Source organism: Oncorhynchus tshawytscha, linkage group LG25, assembly GCF_018296145.1.
Source record: "Oncorhynchus tshawytscha isolate Ot180627B linkage group LG25, Otsh_v2.0, whole genome shotgun sequence".
NCBI classification, from domain to species: Eukaryota; Metazoa; Chordata; class Actinopteri; order Salmoniformes; family Salmonidae; genus Oncorhynchus; species Oncorhynchus tshawytscha.
This window is the reverse complement of record NC_056453.1, coordinates 6317196-6335733: the sequence shown is the minus strand read 5'-3', so window position 1 is coordinate 6335733 and position 18538 is coordinate 6317196. Positions and strand designations below refer to the sequence as shown.

Sequence of the window (18538 nt, the reverse complement as noted above, 5' to 3'; positions counted from 1 at the left end):
GCAGCTCATCCAGGATGGCACATCAATGCGAGCTGTGGCAAGAAGGTTTGCTGTGTCTGTCAGCATAGTGTCCAGAGCATGGAGGCGCTACCAGGAGACAGGCCAGTACATCAGGAGACGTGGAGGAGGCCGTAGGAGGGCAACAGCCCAGCAGCAGGACCGCTACCCCCGCCTTTGTGCAAGGAGGAGCAGGAGGAGCACTGCAAAATGACCTCCAGCAGGCCACAAATGTGCATGTGTCTGCTCAAACGGTCAGAAACAGACTCCATGAGGGTGGTATGAGGGCCTGACGTCCACAGGTGGGGGTTGGGCTTACAGCCCAACACCGTGCAGGACGTTTGGCATTTACCAGAGAACACCAAGATTGGCAAATTCGCCACTGGCACCCTGTGCTCTTCACAGATGAAAGCAGGTTCACACTGAGCACATGTGACAGACGTGACAGTCTGGAGACGCGTAGAGAACGTTCTGCTGCCTGCAACATCCTCCAGCATGACCGGTTTGGAGATGGGTCAGTCATGGTGTGGGGTGGCATTTCTTTGGGGGGCCGCACAGCCCTCCATGTGCTCGCCAGAGGTAGCCTGACTGCCATTAGGTACCGAGATGAGATCCTCAGACCCCTTGTGAGACCATATGCTGGTGCGGTTGGCCCTGGGTTCCTCCTAATGCAAGACAGTGCTAGACCTCATGTGGCTGGAGTGTGTCAGCAGTTCCTGCAAGAGGAAGGCATTGATGCTATGGACTGGCCCGCCCGTTCCCCAGACCTGAATCCAATTGAGCACATCTGGGACATAATGTCTTGCTCCATCCACCAACGCCACGTTGCACCACAGACTGTCCAGGAGTTGGCGGATGCATTAGTCCAGGTCTGGGAGGACATCCCTCAGGAGACCATCCACCACCTCATCAGGAGCATGCCCAGGCGTTGTAGGGAGATCATACAGGCACGTGGAGGCCACACACACACTACTGAGCCTCATTTTGACTTGTTTTAAGGACATTACATCAAAGTTGGATCAGCCTGTAGTATGGTTTTCCACTTTAATTTTGAGTGTGACTCCAAATTCAGACCTCCATGGGTTGATAAATTTGATTTCCATTGATAATTTTTGTGTGATTTGTTGTCAGCACATTCAACTATGTAAAGAAAAAAGTATTTAATAAGAATATTTCATTCATTCAGATCTAGGATGTGTTATTTTAGTGTTCCCTTTATTTTTTTGAGCAGTGTATAATTCCACGGTAAGAGGTTGGACAAATACTGTAATATTGCAAAAATGATGATGATTCCCTTTTAAGTGTAAGAGCTGTTTGAAAAGACAGCCTGAAACTTCAGCCTGTTTTGGTGGGATGGAATTTTGGCCTGGCTGATGACATCACCGGGTGATAAATTAGTTAATAGACCAATAAGAAAGAAAGTTCCAAACCACTCTGCAAATAACAACTAGTTTTCAGTTTTTCCCTCCCCACTCAGACCACTAAGACAGCCCTAGCAAAATTGCTAGAGAACTTGCTCTTGCTAAGAAGCTATTATTGTTTATTTTTTATCATTTTAATTGAAAACAATCACAGTAAGGTATTTATCGTGAGTACCAAAGCCACAGAGCCGTGATAGTCCGGCAACCCATTGTGACATAGCTACACGGTTCTGAGACCACTGTCCGCGGGAACTCTGCAGAGTCGTGTTGGTTGGGAATTTGGGGGAGGTGCGCGGTCAGGCTGTGCGTTCCCGCGGACAGTGGTCTCAGAACCGTGTAGCTATGTCACAATGGGTTGCCGGACTATCATGGCTCTGTGGCTTTGGTACTCACGGCTCTATGGTACTCTGAGTGTTACCAGATTACACTATATTGGGTCTCTGGTCATTTTAAAGGCCCAATGCAGCCATTTTTTTTTATCTCAATACAAAATCACGCGTCTTCTCTTCATTTGAAATGGGGTGAAGGTTTGAGAAATTGTTCGAGCCGCACTGAGAAATCGGAAAGCAAACGGTCCAATATTCTAGAAAAGTGCTGTGCGGACCTGTACACCTTTTGGACTATGATAAGCATTTCATGTGTATTAAGCGTATTTACAGTGCTGTGAAAAATAACTTGCCCCCTTTATAATTTCCTCTATTTTTGCATATGTTTGATACTACAGTAAATGTTATCAGATCTTCAACCAAAACCGAATATTAGATAAATGGAAACTGAGTGAACAAATAACACAACAATTACATACTTATTTCAATTATTACATAAACAAAGTTACAGTTGAAGTCAGAAGTTTACATACACCTTTGCCAAATACATTTAAACTCAATTTTTCAACATTACTGATATTTAATCTTAGTAAAAATTCCCTGTCTTAGGTCAGTTAGGATCACCACTTTATTTTAAGAATGTGCAATGTCAGAATAATTGTAGAGAATAATTTATTTCAGCTTTTATTTTTTTCATCGCATTCCCAGTGGGTCAGAAGTTTACATACACTCAATTAGTATTTGATAGCATTGCCTTTACATTGTTTAACTTGGGTCAAACGTTTTGGGTAGCCTTCCACAAGCTTCCCACAATAAGTTGGGTGAATTCCTGACATTCCTCCTGACAGAGCTGGTGTAAATGAGTCAGGTTTGTAGGCCTCCTTGCTCGCATACGCTTTTTCAGTTCTGCCCACAAATTTTCTATAGGATTGAGGTCAGGGCTTTGTGATGGCCACTCCAATACCTTGACTTTGTAGACCCACTCCAAAAGGCTTTCGGAGCCATCATCGACTCAGTGGGTTTTGTCCAACATGTCTCTGGACCCACTCATTGTCACAGTCATACGCTGGACCTAGTTTTGTCCCATGGAATAAATGTTGTGGATCTTAATGTTTTTCCTCATAATCCTGGACTATCGGACCACTATTTTATTACGTTTGCAATTGCAACAAATAATCTGCTCAGACCCCAACCAAGGAACATCAAATGTCGTGCTATAAATTCACAGACAACACAAAGATTCCTTGATGTCCTTCCAGATTCCCTCTGTCTACCCAAGGACGCCAGAGGACAAAAATCAGTTAACCACCTAACTGAGGAACTCAATTTAACCTTGCGCAATACCCTAAAAACTAAAAACATTTCTCATAAGAAACTAGCTCCCTGGTACACAGAAAATACCCGAGCTCTGAAGCAAGCTTCCAGAAAATTGGAACGGAAATGGCGCCACACCAAACTGGAAGTCTTCCGACTAGCTTGGAAAGACAGTACCGTGCAGTACCGTAGAGCCCTTACTGCTGCCCGATCATCCTATTTTTCTAACTTAATTGAGGAAAATAAGAACAATCCGAAATTCCTTTTTGATACTGTCGCAAAGCTAACTAAAAAGCAGCATTCCACAAGAGAGGATGACTTTCACTTTAGCAGTGATAAATTCATGAACTTCTTTGAGGAAAATATTCTGATTATTAGAAAGCAAATTACGGACTCCTCTATAAATCTGCGTATTCCTTCAAAGCTCAGTTGTCCTGAGTCTGCACAACTCTCCCAGGACCTAGGATCAAGAGAGACGCTCAAGTGATTTAGTACTATATCTATTGACACAATGATGAAAATAATCATGGCCTCTAAACCTTCAAGCTGCATACCTGGACCCTAGCTGGACCCTATTCCAACTAAACTACTGAAAGAGCTGCTTCCTGTGCTTGGCCCTCCTATGTTGAACATAATAAACGGCTCTCTATCCACCGGATGTGTACCAAACTCACTAAAAGTGGCAGTAATAAAGCCTCTCTTGAAAAAGCCAAACCTTGACCCAGAAAATATAAAAAACTATAGGCCTATATCGAATCTTCCATTCCTCTCAAAAATTTTAGAAAAGGCTGTTGCGCAGCAACTTACTGCCTTCCTGAAGACAAAAAATGTATACGAAATGCTTCAGTCTGGTTTTAGACCCCATCATAGCACTGAGACGGCACTTGTGAAGGTGGTAAATGACATTTTAATGGCATCGGACCGAGGCTCTGCATCTGTCCTCGTGCTCCTAGACCTTAGTGCTGCTTTTGATACCATCGATCACCACATTGTTTTGGAGAGATTGGAAACCCAAATTGGTCTACACGGACAAGTTCTGGCCTGGTTTAGATCTTATCTGTCGGAAAGATATCAGTTTGTCTCTGTGAACGGTTTGTCCTCTGACAAATCAACTGTAAATTTCGGTGTTCCTCAAGGTTCCGTTTTGGGACCACTATTGTTTTCACTATATATTTTACCTCTTGGGGATGTTATTCGAAAACATAATGTTAACTTTCACTGCTATGCGGATGACACACAGCTGTACATTTCAATGAAACATGGTGAAGCCCCAAAATTGCCCTCGCTAGAAGCATGTGTTTCAGACATAAGGAAGTGGATGGCTGCAAACTTTCTACTTTTAAACTCGGACAAAACAGAGATGCTTGTTCTAGGTCCCAAGAAACAAAGAGATCTTCTGTTGAATCTGACAATTAATCTTAATGGTTGTACAGTCGTCTCAAATAAAACTGTGAAGGACCTCGGCGTTACTCTGGACCCCGATCTCTCTTTTGAAGAACATATCAAGACCATTTCAAGGACAGCTTTTTTCCATCTACGTAACATTGCAAAAATCAGAAACTTTCTGTCCAAAAATGATGCAGAAAAATGTATCCATGCTTTTGTCACTTCTAGGTTAGACTACTGCAATGCTCTACTTTCCGGCTACCCGGATAAAGCACTAAATAAACTTCAGTTAGTACTAAATACGGCTGCTCGAATTCTGACTAGAACCAAAAAATTTGATCATATTACTCCAGTGCTAGCCTCTCTACACTGGCTTCCTGTCAAAGCAAGGGCTGATTTCAAGGTTTTACTGCTAACCTACAAAGCATTACATGGGCTTGCTCCAACCTCTCTCTCTGATTTGGTCCTGCCGTACATACCTACACGTACGCTACGGTCACAAGACGCAGGCCTCCTAATTGTCCCTAGAATTTCTAAGCAAACAGCTGGAGGCAGGCCTTTCTCCTATAGAGCTCCATTTTTATGGAACGGTCTGCCTACCCATGTCAGAGACGCAAACTCGGTCTCAACCTTTAAGTCCTTACTGAAGACTTATCTCTTCAGTGGGTCATATGATTGAGTGTAGTCTGGCCCAGGAGTGGGAAGGTGAACGGAAAGGCTCTGGAGCAACGAACCGCCCTTGCTGTCTCTGCCTGGCCGGTTCCCCTCTTCCCACTGGGATTCTCTGCCTCTAACCCTATTACAGGGGCTGAGTCACTGGCTTACTTGGGCTCTCTCTTGCCGTCCCTGGAAGGGGTGCGTCACCTGAGTGGGTTGATTCACTGATGTGGTCATCCTGTCTGGGATGGCTCCCCCCCCTTGGGTTGTGCCATGGCAGAGTTCTTTGTGGGCTATACTCAGCCTTGTCTCAGGATGGTAAGTTGGTGGTTGAAGATATCCCTCTAGTGGTGTGGGGGCTGTGCTTTGGCAAAGTGGGTGGGGTTATATCCTTCCTGTTTGGCCCTGTCTGGGGGTGCCCTCGGATGGGGCCACAGTGTCTCCTGACCCCTCCTGTCTCAGCCTCCAGTAGTTAATGTGTCGGGGGGATAGGGTCAGTTCTCTCTCTCTCTCTCTCTCTCTCAGCCCCAGGACTACCTGACATGATGACTCCTTGCTGTCCCCAGTCCACCTGACCGTGCTGCTGCTCCAGTTTCAACTGTTCTGCCTTATTATTATTGGACCATGCTGGTCATTTATGAACATTTGAACATCTTGGCCATGTTCTGTTATAATCTCCACCCGGCACAGCCAGAAGAGGACTGGCCACCCCACATAGCCTGGTTCCTCTCTAGGTTTCTTCCTAGGTTTTGGCCTTTCTAGGGAGTTTTTCCTAGCCACCGTGCTTCTACACCTGCATTGCTTGCTGTTTGGGGTTTTAGGCTGGGTTTCTGTACAGCACTTTGAGATATCAGCTGATGTACGAAGGGCTATATAAATACATTTGATTTGATTTAGTCCTTAAGCCATTTTGCCACAACTTTGGAAGTATGCTTGGGTTTCATTGTCCATTTGGAAGACCCATTTGCGACCAAGCTTTAACTTCCTGACTGATGTCTTTTGAGATGTTGCTTCAATATATCCACATCATTTTCCTTCCTCGTGATGCCATCTATTTTGTGAAGTGCACCAGATGCTCCTGCAGCAAAACACCCCCACAACGTGATGCTGCCACCCCTATGCTTCACGGTTGGGATGGTGTTCTTCAGCTTGCAAGCATCCCCCTTTTTCCTCCAAACATAATGATGGTCAATATGGACAAACAGTTTTTATTTTTATTTTATCAGACCAGAGGACATTTCTCAAAAAAGTACAATCTTCGTCTCCATGTGCAGTTGAAAACCATAGTCTGGCCTTTTTATGGCGGTTTTGGAGCAGTGGCTTCTTCCTTGCTTAGCGGCCTTTCAGGTTATTTCGATACTGGACTCGTTTTACTGTGGATATAGATACTTCTGTACATGTTTCCTCCAGAATCTTCACAAGGTCCTTTGCTGTTGTTCTGGGATTGAGTTGCACTTTTCGCACTAAAGTTTGTTCATCTCTAGGAGACAGAACGCGTCTCCTTCCTGAGCGGTATGACAGCTGTGTGGTCCCATGGTGTTTATACTTACATACTATTGTTTGTACAGTTGAACGTGGTATCTTCAGGCGTTTGGAAATTGCTCCCAAGGATTAACCAGACTTGTGGAGGTCCCTTTTTTTCTGAGGTCTTGGCTGATATCTTTTGATTTTTCCATGAGGTCACTGAGTTTGAAGGTAGGCCTTGAAATACATCCACAGGTACACCTCCAAATGACTGAAATAATGTCAATTAGCCTGTCAGAAGCTTCTAAAGCCATTACATAATTTTCTGGAATTTTCCAAGCTGTTTAAAGGCACAGTCAACTTAGTGTATGTAAACTTCTGACCCTCTGGAATTGTGATACAGGGAATTATAAGTGAAATAATCTGTCTGTAAACAATTGTTGGAAAGATGACTTGTGTCATGCACAAAGTAGATGCCCTAACCGACTTGCCAAAACTATAGTTTGTTAACAAGAAATTTGTGGAGTGGTTGAAAAACAAGTTTCAATGACTCCAACCTAAAAGTGTATGTAAACTTCAAACTGCAACTGTATGTAACACCCAATGCCCCTGTGTGAAAAAGTAATTGGCTGCGTTCAGCTGCAATGACTCCAACCATACACTTCCTGTAGTTGTTGATCAGTCTCTCACATCGCTGTGGAGAAATTTTGTCCTACTCTTCCATGCAGAACTTATTTAACTCAGTGACATTTCTGGGATTTCAAGCATGAACTGCTCGTTTCAAGTCCTGCCACAACATTTAATTTGGGATTAGGTCTGGACTAGGCCATTCCAAAATGTCTAATTTGTGTTTTTCTAGACATTTTCATACAGACTTGATTGTGTGTTTTGGATCATTGTCTTGCTGCATGAATCAGCTTCCCCTTCAGCTCATAGATGGATGGCCTGGCATTCTCCTGTATAATTCTCTGATACAGAGCAGTATTCATCGTTCCTTCCATTAAGGCAAGTTGTCCAGGTCCTGAGGCAGCAAAGCATCCCTAAACCATCACACTACCACCACCATGCTTGACCGTTGGTACAAGGTTCTTACTGGGGAATACATGGTTTGGTTTTCACCAGGCATAAATGGGACCCATGTCGCCCAAAAATAAATGCAGTGAATTCGGAAAGTATTCAGACCCCTTGACTTTTTCCACGTTGTGTAACGTTGCAGCCCTATTGCAAAACTGATTTTAAAATACACCTACTCATTCAAGAGGTTTTCTTTATTTGTACTATTTTCTACATTGTAGAATAATAGTGAAGACATCAGAACTATGAAATAACACATATGGAATCATGTAGTAATATTTTAGATTCTTCAAAGTAGCCACCCTTTGCCTTGATGACAGTTGTGCACTCTTGGCAATCTCTCAACCAGCTTAACTTGGAATGCTTTTCCAATAGTCTTGAAGGAGTTCCACATATGCGGAGCACTTGTTGGCTGCTTTTCCTTCCCTCTGCGGTCTAACTCATCCCAAACCTTCTAAATTGGGTTGAGGTTGGGTGATTATGGAGGCCAGGTCAACTGATGCAGCACTCGATCACTCTCCTTCTTGGTCAAATAGCCCTTGCATAGCCTGGAGGTGTGTTGGGTCATTGTCTTGTTGAAAAACAAATGATTGTCCCACTAAGCCCAAACCAGATGGGATGGCATATCGCTGCAGAATGCTGTGGTAGCCATGCTGGTTAAGTGTGCCTTGAATTCTAAATAAATCACTGACAGTGTCACCAGCAAAGCACCCAAACACCTCCTCCACCATGCTTCACGGAGGGAACCACAGATGCAGAGATAATCTGTTCACCTCTGCGTCTCACAAAGACACGACGGTTGGAACCAAAAATCTCAAATTTTGACTAATCAGACCAAAGGACAGATTTCCACCAGTCTAATGTCCAGTGCTTGTGTTTCTCATGCAAGTTTCTTATTATTATTGGTGTCCTTTAGTAGTGGTTTATTTGCAGCAATTTGACCATGAAGGCCTGATTCATACAGTCTCCTCTGAACAGTTGATGTTAAGATGTGTCTGTTACTTGAACTCTGTGAAGTATTTATTGGGCTGCAATTTCTGAGGCTGGTAACTAATGCTCTGCAGCAGAAGTAACTCTGGGTCTTCCTTTCATTGTGGCGGTCCTCATGAGAGACAGCGCTTAATGGTTTTTGCAACTGCACTTGAAGAAACTTTAAAAGTTCTTGACATTTTCCGGATTGACAGACTTTCATGTCTGAAAGTAATGGACTGTTATTTATCTTTGCATATTTGAGCTGTTCTTGCCATACTATGGACTTGGTCTTTTACCGAATAGGGCTATCTTCTTTATACAAACACTACCTTGTCACAACACAAAGGATTGGCTGAAACCCATTAAGGAAACATATTCCACAAACTAACTTTTAACAAGGCACACCTGTTAATTGAAATGCATTCCAGGTGACTACCTCATGAAGCTGGTTGAGAGAATGCCAAGAGTGTGCAAAGCTGTCATCAAGGCAAAGGGTGGCGACCTTAAAGAATATCAAATTGAAAATACATTTAGATTTGTTTAACAGTTTTTTGGTTACTACATGATTCCATTTGTTTTATTTCATAGTTTTGATGTCTTCACTATTATTCTACAATGTAGAAAAAAACAACAACCTTTGACTGGTACTGTATATCTAATCAATCTACATACAATACTCCAATAATGACAAAGTGAAAACAGGTTTTTAGAAATGTTTTCTAATTTGGCCTTACTGAGGAGCTCAGTGACATTCAACGTGACTCTGTCATTGAATGCCACCTTTCCAACAAGTCAGTTTGTCAAACTTTGAGTTTTGGTTCAGATCTGATAACATTCAGTATCAAAAATATGCTAAAATAGAGAAAATCAGAAAGTGGGCAAATACTTTTTCACAGCACTGTATATCACCTTATGTGCTATGTATAATCCTTTATCATGCATGACATTACATTAACAAAAGAATATCTACTCATAGGAAGTGTCACCAAAAATCCCTACAAAATGTATAAATATAATGCACCAAAACCTTGTCAGAAAGGCTTGGGGGGGGGAAGACTTCCAACTCACCTTAGCATTCCCATTGACTAGCACTCCGAGGTTCCCAGGGGAGTCGGCGTTCCGGATGTCCAAGTCGTGAGGCGACACGTACAGCTTCCTGTTCCCTGGGCCGAAGAACTGCATCTCCGTCAGCCCCACCTGGCACCTGTTCCCCCAGTTACTCAGGATCTCCATGGTGACGTACACGGTGGGTGGTGCCTCCACCGAGACCCGCCTCCTCTGCCACCATGACAACGACAGAACTTCACGAGTCAAGCCAACCGTCACTTCATAAAGTACATCATACAAGTGTGTTTGGTGTTTTCGTGTGTGTCTGTCTCTCTCTCACTGTCTGTCTCACCTAGTTACTCACCGGTGGTTTGCTATTATCCGTCTTCACTGTCTGCGGGATTTCAAAGTTTGTGCCTGCCTCTAGTTTCTCCAACGCCTTTAGTAGTCTCTGCTGTTGCCTGAAAGAAAACGATTACTCATCAATTCTTTCACCACATCAATGGTATTTGACCCTGCTCTTGGTGATTATCTATGGAAATGGATGCATGGTCAAAGACAGTTATTGAAGACTCCCTACAGCTTTGTTGACTAAACATGCTTCAAGGTCAGAGAGGTTAGGTTATCACTTACAGGTTTCTGATCGTTAGAGAGCCTCGATCGAAGGTATACAATTACTGGTGCTCTGGCGTCGCCCATCCAAGACATTACCACGAGTTTTGTACTGTACTGCAGTCTGTACATGGTGTTATTCTCCCAGCATAGTACACAAGCATGACGGAGTTAGTAATGCCAGTGTCTTTCTAAACTGTCACCAGTTAAGACTATGTCTGGCCACTTCCCGATACGCAAACTAGCATACCTTATAGATGATTTCATTCTCTGTAGTATGCTATTTGTGGATAATATTGGAACATAGCCATTCAATGTTTTTTTCCTTTGTGACAGTCAAGGATAGAAGAGATTAGTATAGACCCGGATCATGAGATTAGTATAGACCCGGATCATGAGATTAGTATAGACCTGGATCATGAGATTAGTATAGACCCGGATCATGAGATTAGTATAGACCCGGATTTGACACCCCTGGTACAGACTTAGATTTCTGTCCTTATTCCTCTCTATATGCATAGAGTGTAGTGACAGCAGCGTGTAACGTTGCAGTACACTACCTGGGACCCATGAGGATGACTCTCTGCATGGCTCTGGTCACCCCACTTTCATCTTTGTCGTCATCGTAGTCATGCAGCGAGCCGTTCATCATCTGGTATCCCATCACCTGTGGATTTACAATGGAGGAGCACAATGGAGTTAGACTTAGAGAGGATAATAGCCTAACTATATTCAACTAAATGTAGAAAAGATTAGAAAATAAGAGACAGGGATAGGCTAGACTGTAAAACATGAATCACTACAGCAGACAGGTCACAAGAAGATAACACAACCCACTAGTTGACCCAGCACAGCACACTCTGGTTGTGCCCATAGAAATATCATTAAATTCACTCATTCTTTTTCTATGGTTGTTATCTGTCCTACCGGGGTGCGGCTGAAGGCCCTGGGCTCGGGGCTCTGCAGTGGGCTGTTCTCTCTCTGCAGGGCCTGGAGCACCCTGCAAGCCGTCTCCTCCGAGTCGCGCTCCTCTTGGGAGGCCTTCCTTGCTGCAGACAGGGGGCGCTCTACATGTTTCCACGGCACTGAGAGAGCGAGTGGGGTCAGAGAGAGAGGGGGGGGGGGTAAGAGAGAGAGGGAAAGAAAGAGTCATACTCTTGAAACACAGTTCAGGGACCATTGAACACTTGACTGTTGTTTACTATGCAACAGCTATTTTTCTAATAAGGCCTCTTAGGTTTATGAATGACATGAATACAGGGCAGAACATACGTTGAGGATCTCTGCCATCCCTGCACTCTTCTGAAGAGGGCCTGTCCAGAGTTTTGCTCTTCACCAGCAGAGGCTTGGTGGATATGTAGGTCTCCAGGTTGTCTTTCCTCTTGGCCGACAGCGAACTCTCGATCTTACGGCCTGCAACATAATGGAAAAAAGGTAAAGAAAGGTCAAAGAATAGAGACAACCTGAAGCAAATGCCAGGCTCAATAAAATCTCTAAAGTGCCGTCCTCTACTTGTCTCCTTCCTTTCAGCTGCAATGATATAAAAGATCTGGTGGGTAACTCCTCAGTAGGCAGCCACCATATTACTTTCACCAATCCTTTAATTTCAGATCAGTGCAAACGAAGGGGGGGACAAGGAAAGGTAGCCACTATAGTTGATGGTTAAGATGCACTCCTGGCTGAATAACATTAATACAGGATATCGTAATCCATATTGTTGAAGTACCTTTAGGAGAGGGCCCAAAGTCCAGCACTATAAGGTCTGCAGGGTCGTGAAGGCAGCCTTTGGGCCCAGTGGCTCGTGGATGGTTTGTGTTAGTAGATGTTTTGTTGGAGGAGGAAAGAGGCAGACCTAGCTCTTCCAGGCTCTCCGTGCTCTCCTCCCTCTCAATCTGCTCCTCCACCCACTCCTCGTCTGACTCCTCTCCCGCCGACCCCCGGCTGTCGCTGCTCCGCCGCATGCTCACATCCAGGCTCCGTCGAAGCACCTGAGCGCCAAAAAACACCAGGGGTATGTTCAATTGTGTTGAAATTATAATGAAAAGTACATGCATTTCCTCCTCTGTTTCAAAATGTTTTCAACCCGTTTTGTGACCAAATGAACACTACTCAGCTCTCACCCTCACGTCACTGCATTGTATGTAACACTAACCACAAACAAGGTTAACACTGAGCTATAACGCAAGTTGAAGAAACAGGGCAGTTCTAAATTTTACGTGCCATGATTTATATCGCTCTGAAGGGGAGTGCTTGCTTGACATAAAAGGAAATTAAAAATGTTGTAAATTAACACTAAAATCAGCGCACTCCGAATAGAAATCTATGACTTACGGCTACATATAATCTGGTGATGTGTAAATGGTGAAGATTGCTGTATTTCTTGCACTTTGGTTGCCCGGATCAGTGTCTTGGACACTAGCTTAGGGAGAGAAAAGAGGAAAAAGAGGGAGAGAGAGAGAGAAGAGGAAGCAGAGGAGGGAGAGAAAAGGAGAGAGAAAAAAACAGCTGATCTCTCACCTTGACCTCGTTAATGTTGAGTAGGACACGTTCGCTTTGATGTTCAGGCTCCACCTGGCTACCTCCTCGGCCATCACCCCTGGAGCCAAACGAACGTGACACCTTACAGGATTCTCGCCGCGAGTGGGGACTATGAGGAGAGCGTGGACTCGACCGCTGGAGAGGAACAGGGTGAATACAGAGCAGAGTGAGATGCAATCATGCAAACCCAGACTGACAGCTGCATTTGACACATACAGATACTGGCACACACCATGGAAATGTGGCAGAAAGAACAGTAAACGCCCACACACGCATGAGCCTGATGGGCATTGTTTTCTTCCTACTTTACCTCCATCTCTATGCTGTCGTAGGGCTCAAAGTCTTCAGAGTACCGTCTCTCTGGAGATATCCGCAAACAGGGTCCTTGTTCTGTTCGAATATTGATCGAGTTCTGCAAAGATGAAAATAGAAAACACAATATTATTCACAACACAAACAGTACATTCTATTCCATTTGTGTGGAAATGTCTATGATCATTGATTTGTTCGCTAGATCTATCCAACTATACATTAGGGTTAGGCTGTGTAAAGACCATTATAAATAGAATGACTAGATTATATTTCTATGATGTAGACTAGAATGGCTGTACCAGACCCCATTCTCTCCTCTGCACTTTTCCCAGGGCAGTGAGACTCCTCTTCCTGCTGTTCACCTCCAGATTGTGGATTTCCTCCTCTGCTAGCTGCGAACCCCTTCTGGAGGCATCTGGTGATGAGTCAGAGGCAGAGAGCGCAAAGTCACTGCACATGAGCAGTCAAATCCGCCATCAAATGAAGAGCAGAGGTTACATAGCACAGATGGTACCATAGCACACAGAGGGGGAAAAATGGGCACCGGTTATAACTGTCACTATCATTTATTCAACGGCCGAGGGCATAGGATTATATCATGCTAACTGAGGGGTGAGGTGGTGTTCTGCTGGTAATATGGCACAAGGATGCTACGAAGATTAGTTTAGTCATAAAGTATTTATAAACAGGGACATAATCTACAATAGCCTAACAAGGATTTAGTATTGTAGCCATGATGGTTTGTAGTCTATGCTTAGTCATGCATGCTGTGTACCAGCCGTGTGTGTAGTTCTCAGTGCGGGCGGTGGCGAGGTGACAGACTTCTGGTTGGGTCTCTTGGTCTGCTTGTTAGCATTAGCCCCATTCAGATAGATGGAGAAGCCCTGCTCCAGACAATCTAGCTCAATCTCCTTTGGCTCTTTAATTTTCAGTCTCTTTAAGATCCTATGGGTTAAAGGTCAAAGGGTTATCATCACTATGAAAAACACATTTTCATAATAAGTGGTTTATGAATCTTTGAAAATTAGATAAAAAAAAACATGTTTTAAGTCTGTTTTCATGTTTTTTTGTATGCATGTGAGAGAGCATAATATTATATATGCAAGCAGGTCAAACGAGCAGAGCCTAATCCCTAGAAACCAAATTGCCCTCACAGTTTGCGTGTCTGTGTCACTCATACATCATTTGTGTCACTCAATCTCTCAGCACAAGGACCTAATCAAAGTCTACCTTATCTATAAATTTGAGTATTAGACTACTGACATTCAGCTACTGTGTCCTCTAAGTGTACCTGGAACTGCCTCTCCTAATAAGGCATTTGCCCTACACTTCACCTGTTTTTGTGCTGAAGGGCGATTAAATATTCATTCAGTGCTTCTTCGGCAGCCGAGCCAAGCTTCCCTCCTTGGAACCTCTGGCTCTCCTTCATAGATAGGTAAACAACAACAGGAAGCCGTGTCAGAGAGAAAAGTCACGCGTCAGCCATTTCAGGAACACATACAGTATCACAATACACTAGGTCATGCTCCAGTGATCCCAATAGCTCTTTACACTCGTACGGGTCAAAAATGGCAGATTTGGCACTGATAAAACACCTACATTGGAACACAGTGGCTGTACAGTAACATGCTATGCATGACATCAGAGCTTTTGACTGGCAGCAGTTCTGAACTTGAGAACCTGGGCGACAAGAAGTTGCCCCATCCTGCTTATTTTCATAGACTAGATGGACTACTTCATAGCCTAGACTTGTGCAGTGTCCTACACCATGCAATTATCTTGCATCAAATGGGAGTAAAAACAATCCAAGGCTGAGATGAAATGTAAAAATCTTGACAACTTGATACTTCTTATCATCAGCATGCCATTCAATACGAACAGATAGGCCCTATATTTAATTGGTTTATGCTAAGGCTCATGCAATACACAAGAAATGCTAACATGCAGCAATAACCTTGGCATAGACATAACTTTGAAAGACGGAAAGGATGTTCTGGTACGAAATATTGAGTGAACTTTATAGTCTCAGTCTACTGAAGTTAAAATGTGATGAGAAAAACAAAAACAGAAAGTGTCAAATGATGACATAACTTCAAAAAATGTTGAATGGAGCGTTAGCATCAGACATCTTTGAAATTAAGATCATGGATAGGCTATGAGGATTATTCTGGTTTGAGTCCTGACAATAGCAAGACATTCAATATAGCCTAGCTAGAAAATTCACAGGTGCATGCAGGTTGTGAAAAGAGAATGAAATCACTAGCTCTCTTACATAAGTCTAGCAGCCAACTTGGCTTCAAAATATGCAGGAGCACTGGAGGAGCAGGAGGAATGGTGAAGGAAGAAAAGAGGAGAAAAACAATGAAAGAGGGAGAAGACGGGAGAACAGCAGCATAGATGCACTATAATATTATGTTATAGGAGGTGCAATACTGACTTTGGCCGAAGGCCATGTAGGCAACCTATTGAAAATAGTGTAATTCACACTCCTTATGTAATTCCAGATGCAATAAAAAACTAAATATTGCAGAAATAAACTTGTATGCACCAACAATTTTGAATGGAGTGTTAGCATCAGACATCATTGAAATTAAGATAATGGGTAGGCATACTTGTATGCACCAAACATTGAATCCATAGGCTGTTTATTTTCACAATGTACATCCGTAATCCAATCATCCAATCAATTCGTCAGGGACATATGCGGGATGCTATCCTCCACAGCATGGCCTTTGCTCCAGATCAAAACTCCAAACCTACAACCTAATATTGGCCAAAATTAACTGGAGGGATTACTGCTACTAAGGTTTCCTTTTTCCAAACTATACGGAGGGTACTCTGGCAAATGAACAGCAGAGACCTGAGGACACCATCCAACCTGGAACTGAGTGAGTAGTGTTTGGTCTCATGAGATTTCGAAAGCCTAGACTAAAAAGGAAAAATAAAAACAAAGTACGGTCACGGTTGATGAAAGGAGCGGACCAAGGTGCAGCGTGGTGAGCGTACATGTTCTTTAATTAAGAAAAAGACGCCGAACAAAACAATACACACTACAAAACCGTGAAGCTTAAGGCTAAGTGCCATAAAGAAAGTCAACTTCCCACCAAGACAGGTGGGAAAAAAGGCACCTAAGTATGGTTCCCAATCAGAGACAACGGTAGACAGCTGTCCCTGATTGAGAACCATACCTGGCCAAAACATAGAGATAGAAAATCATAGAAACACAACACATAGAAATGCCCAACCCAGCTCACACCCTGACCAAACCAAAATAGAGACATAAAAAGAATCTCAAGGTCAGGGCGTGACAAGTACATTACAATTATACAAACTACGCAAAAAAAGAAATGTCCTCTCACTGTCAACTGCGTTTATTTTCAGCAAACTTAACGTGTGTAAATATTTGTGTGAACATAACAAGATTCAACAACTGAGACATAAACTGAACAAGTTCCACAGACATGTGACTAACAGAAATGGAATAATGTGTCCCTGAACAAAGGGGGGGTCAAACTAACAGTGAATATCTGGTGTGGTCACCAGCTGCATTAAGTACTGCAGTGCATCTCCTCCTCATGGACTGCACCAGATTTGCCAGTTCTTCCTGTGAGATGTTACCCCACTCTTCCACCAAGGCACCTGCAAGATCCCAGAAATTTCTGGGATCCAACAGGTCCCAGACGTGCTCAGTGGGACTGAGATCCGGGCTCTTCACTGGCCATGGCAGAACACTGACATTCCTGTCTTGCAGGAAATCACACACAGAACAAGCATTATGGCTGGTGGCATTGTCATACTGGAGAGTCATGTCAGGAAGGGTACCACTTGAGGGAGGAGGATGTCTTCCCTGTAACACACAGAGTTGAGATTGCCTGCAATGACAACAAGCTCAGTCCGATGATGCTGTGACACACCGACCCAAACCATGATGGACCCTCCACCTCCAAATCGATCCCACTCCAGAGTACAGGCCTCGGTGTAACGCTCATTCCTTCGACGATAAATGCAAATCCGACCATCACCCCTGGTGAGACAAAACCGTGACTCATCAGTGAAGAGCACTTTTTGCCAGTCCTGTCTGGTCCAGCGACGGTGGGTTTGTGCCCATAAGCGACGTTGTTGCCGGTGATGTCTGGTGAGGACCTGCCTTACAACAGGCCTACAAGCCCTCGGTCCAGCCTCTCTCAGCCTATTGAGAACAGTCTGAACACTGATGGAGGGATTGTGTGTTCCTGGTGTAACTCTGGCAGTTGTTGTTACCATCCTGTTCCTGTGCCGCAGGTGTGATGTTCGGATGTACTGATCCTGTGCAGGTGGTGTTGTTACACGTGGACTGCCACTGCGAGGACGATCAGCTGTCCGTCCTGTCTCCCTGTAGCGCTGTCTTAGTTGTCTCACAGTACGGACATTGCAATTTATTGCCCTGGCCATATCTGCAGTGCTCATGCCTCCTTGCAGCATGCCTAAGGCACGTTCACGCAGATGAGCAGGGACCCCGGGAATTTTTCTTTTGGTGTTTTTGACATTTTCATAACTGTGACCTTAATTGCCTACCGTCTGTAAAATGTTAGTGTCTTAATGACCGTTCCACAGGTGCCTGTTCATTAATTGTTTATGGTTCATTGAACAAGCATGGAAACAGTGTTTAAACCCTTTACAATGAAGATCTGTGAAGTTATTTAGATTTTTACGAATCATCTTTGAAAGACAGGGGCCTGAAAAAGTGACGTTTCTTTATTTGCTGAGTTTATTTTACTTTATGGGACTGAATGCTGAGTTAAGGCTGCCAGGCCTGCATGGATAGACCAGATACAACTTCAATTAGCACTGAGGTGTGAAGTGAGAGGTGTCGAGGCCTTTGGGTCCAACAAGTGGCAGGAGTCTTTCAAGCCCCCTCCAGCTGTTCAAAGACCATCCACTGGCATTTTCTACAAGAAATCTGCCTCCAGAAATAAAAGTTTCTCCCAAGTGGGTGTGACGCCTAGTCCCGTTGCCTGCTGCAGTGCTGCTTGGATTTCACCTGGCGATCTGTTCACTGTCTGCCCGGCCCCATCTCCCCTGTCTGGTACAGGTACCCCCCCCACAACCCCCCCTTTCCCGAGCTTTCGCTCACCTCTAGCATACCCGCACTGTTGGGGCGAGTGACTCTGAACTTACAATGGCTATCTCCAAGTCGTTATGTACAGTGCCTTGCGAAAGTATTCGGCCCCCTTGAACTTTGCGACCTTTTGCCACATTTCAGGCTTCAAACTTAAAGATATAAAACTGTATTTTTTTGTGAAGAATCAACAACAAGTGGGACACAATCATGAAGTGGAACGACATTTATTGGATATTTCAAACTTTTTTAACAAATCAAAAACTGAAAAATTGGGCGTGCAAAATTATTCATCCCCCTTAAGTTAATACTTTGTAGCG

General features: G+C 43.9%; 1 protein-coding gene across 1 annotated transcript in view; it reads right to left on the bottom strand.

Annotated features, from left to right (window-relative positions):
• Nucleotides 1–18538, bottom strand: part of LOC112224105 (katanin-interacting protein-like) — a 50118-nt gene that overhangs the window by 23475 nt on the left and 8105 nt on the right. The window contains 11 exon segments of the mRNA XM_042305894.1: nt 9680–9889; nt 10023–10119; nt 10831–10937; nt 11198–11355; nt 11543–11683; nt 11997–12258; nt 12788–12943; nt 13119–13220; nt 13420–13535; nt 13896–14065; nt 14455–14543. Coding sequence (XP_042161828.1) covers nt 9680–9889; nt 10023–10119; nt 10831–10937; nt 11198–11355; nt 11543–11683; nt 11997–12258; nt 12788–12943; nt 13119–13220; nt 13420–13535; nt 13896–14065; nt 14455–14543 — 1608 coding nt within the window.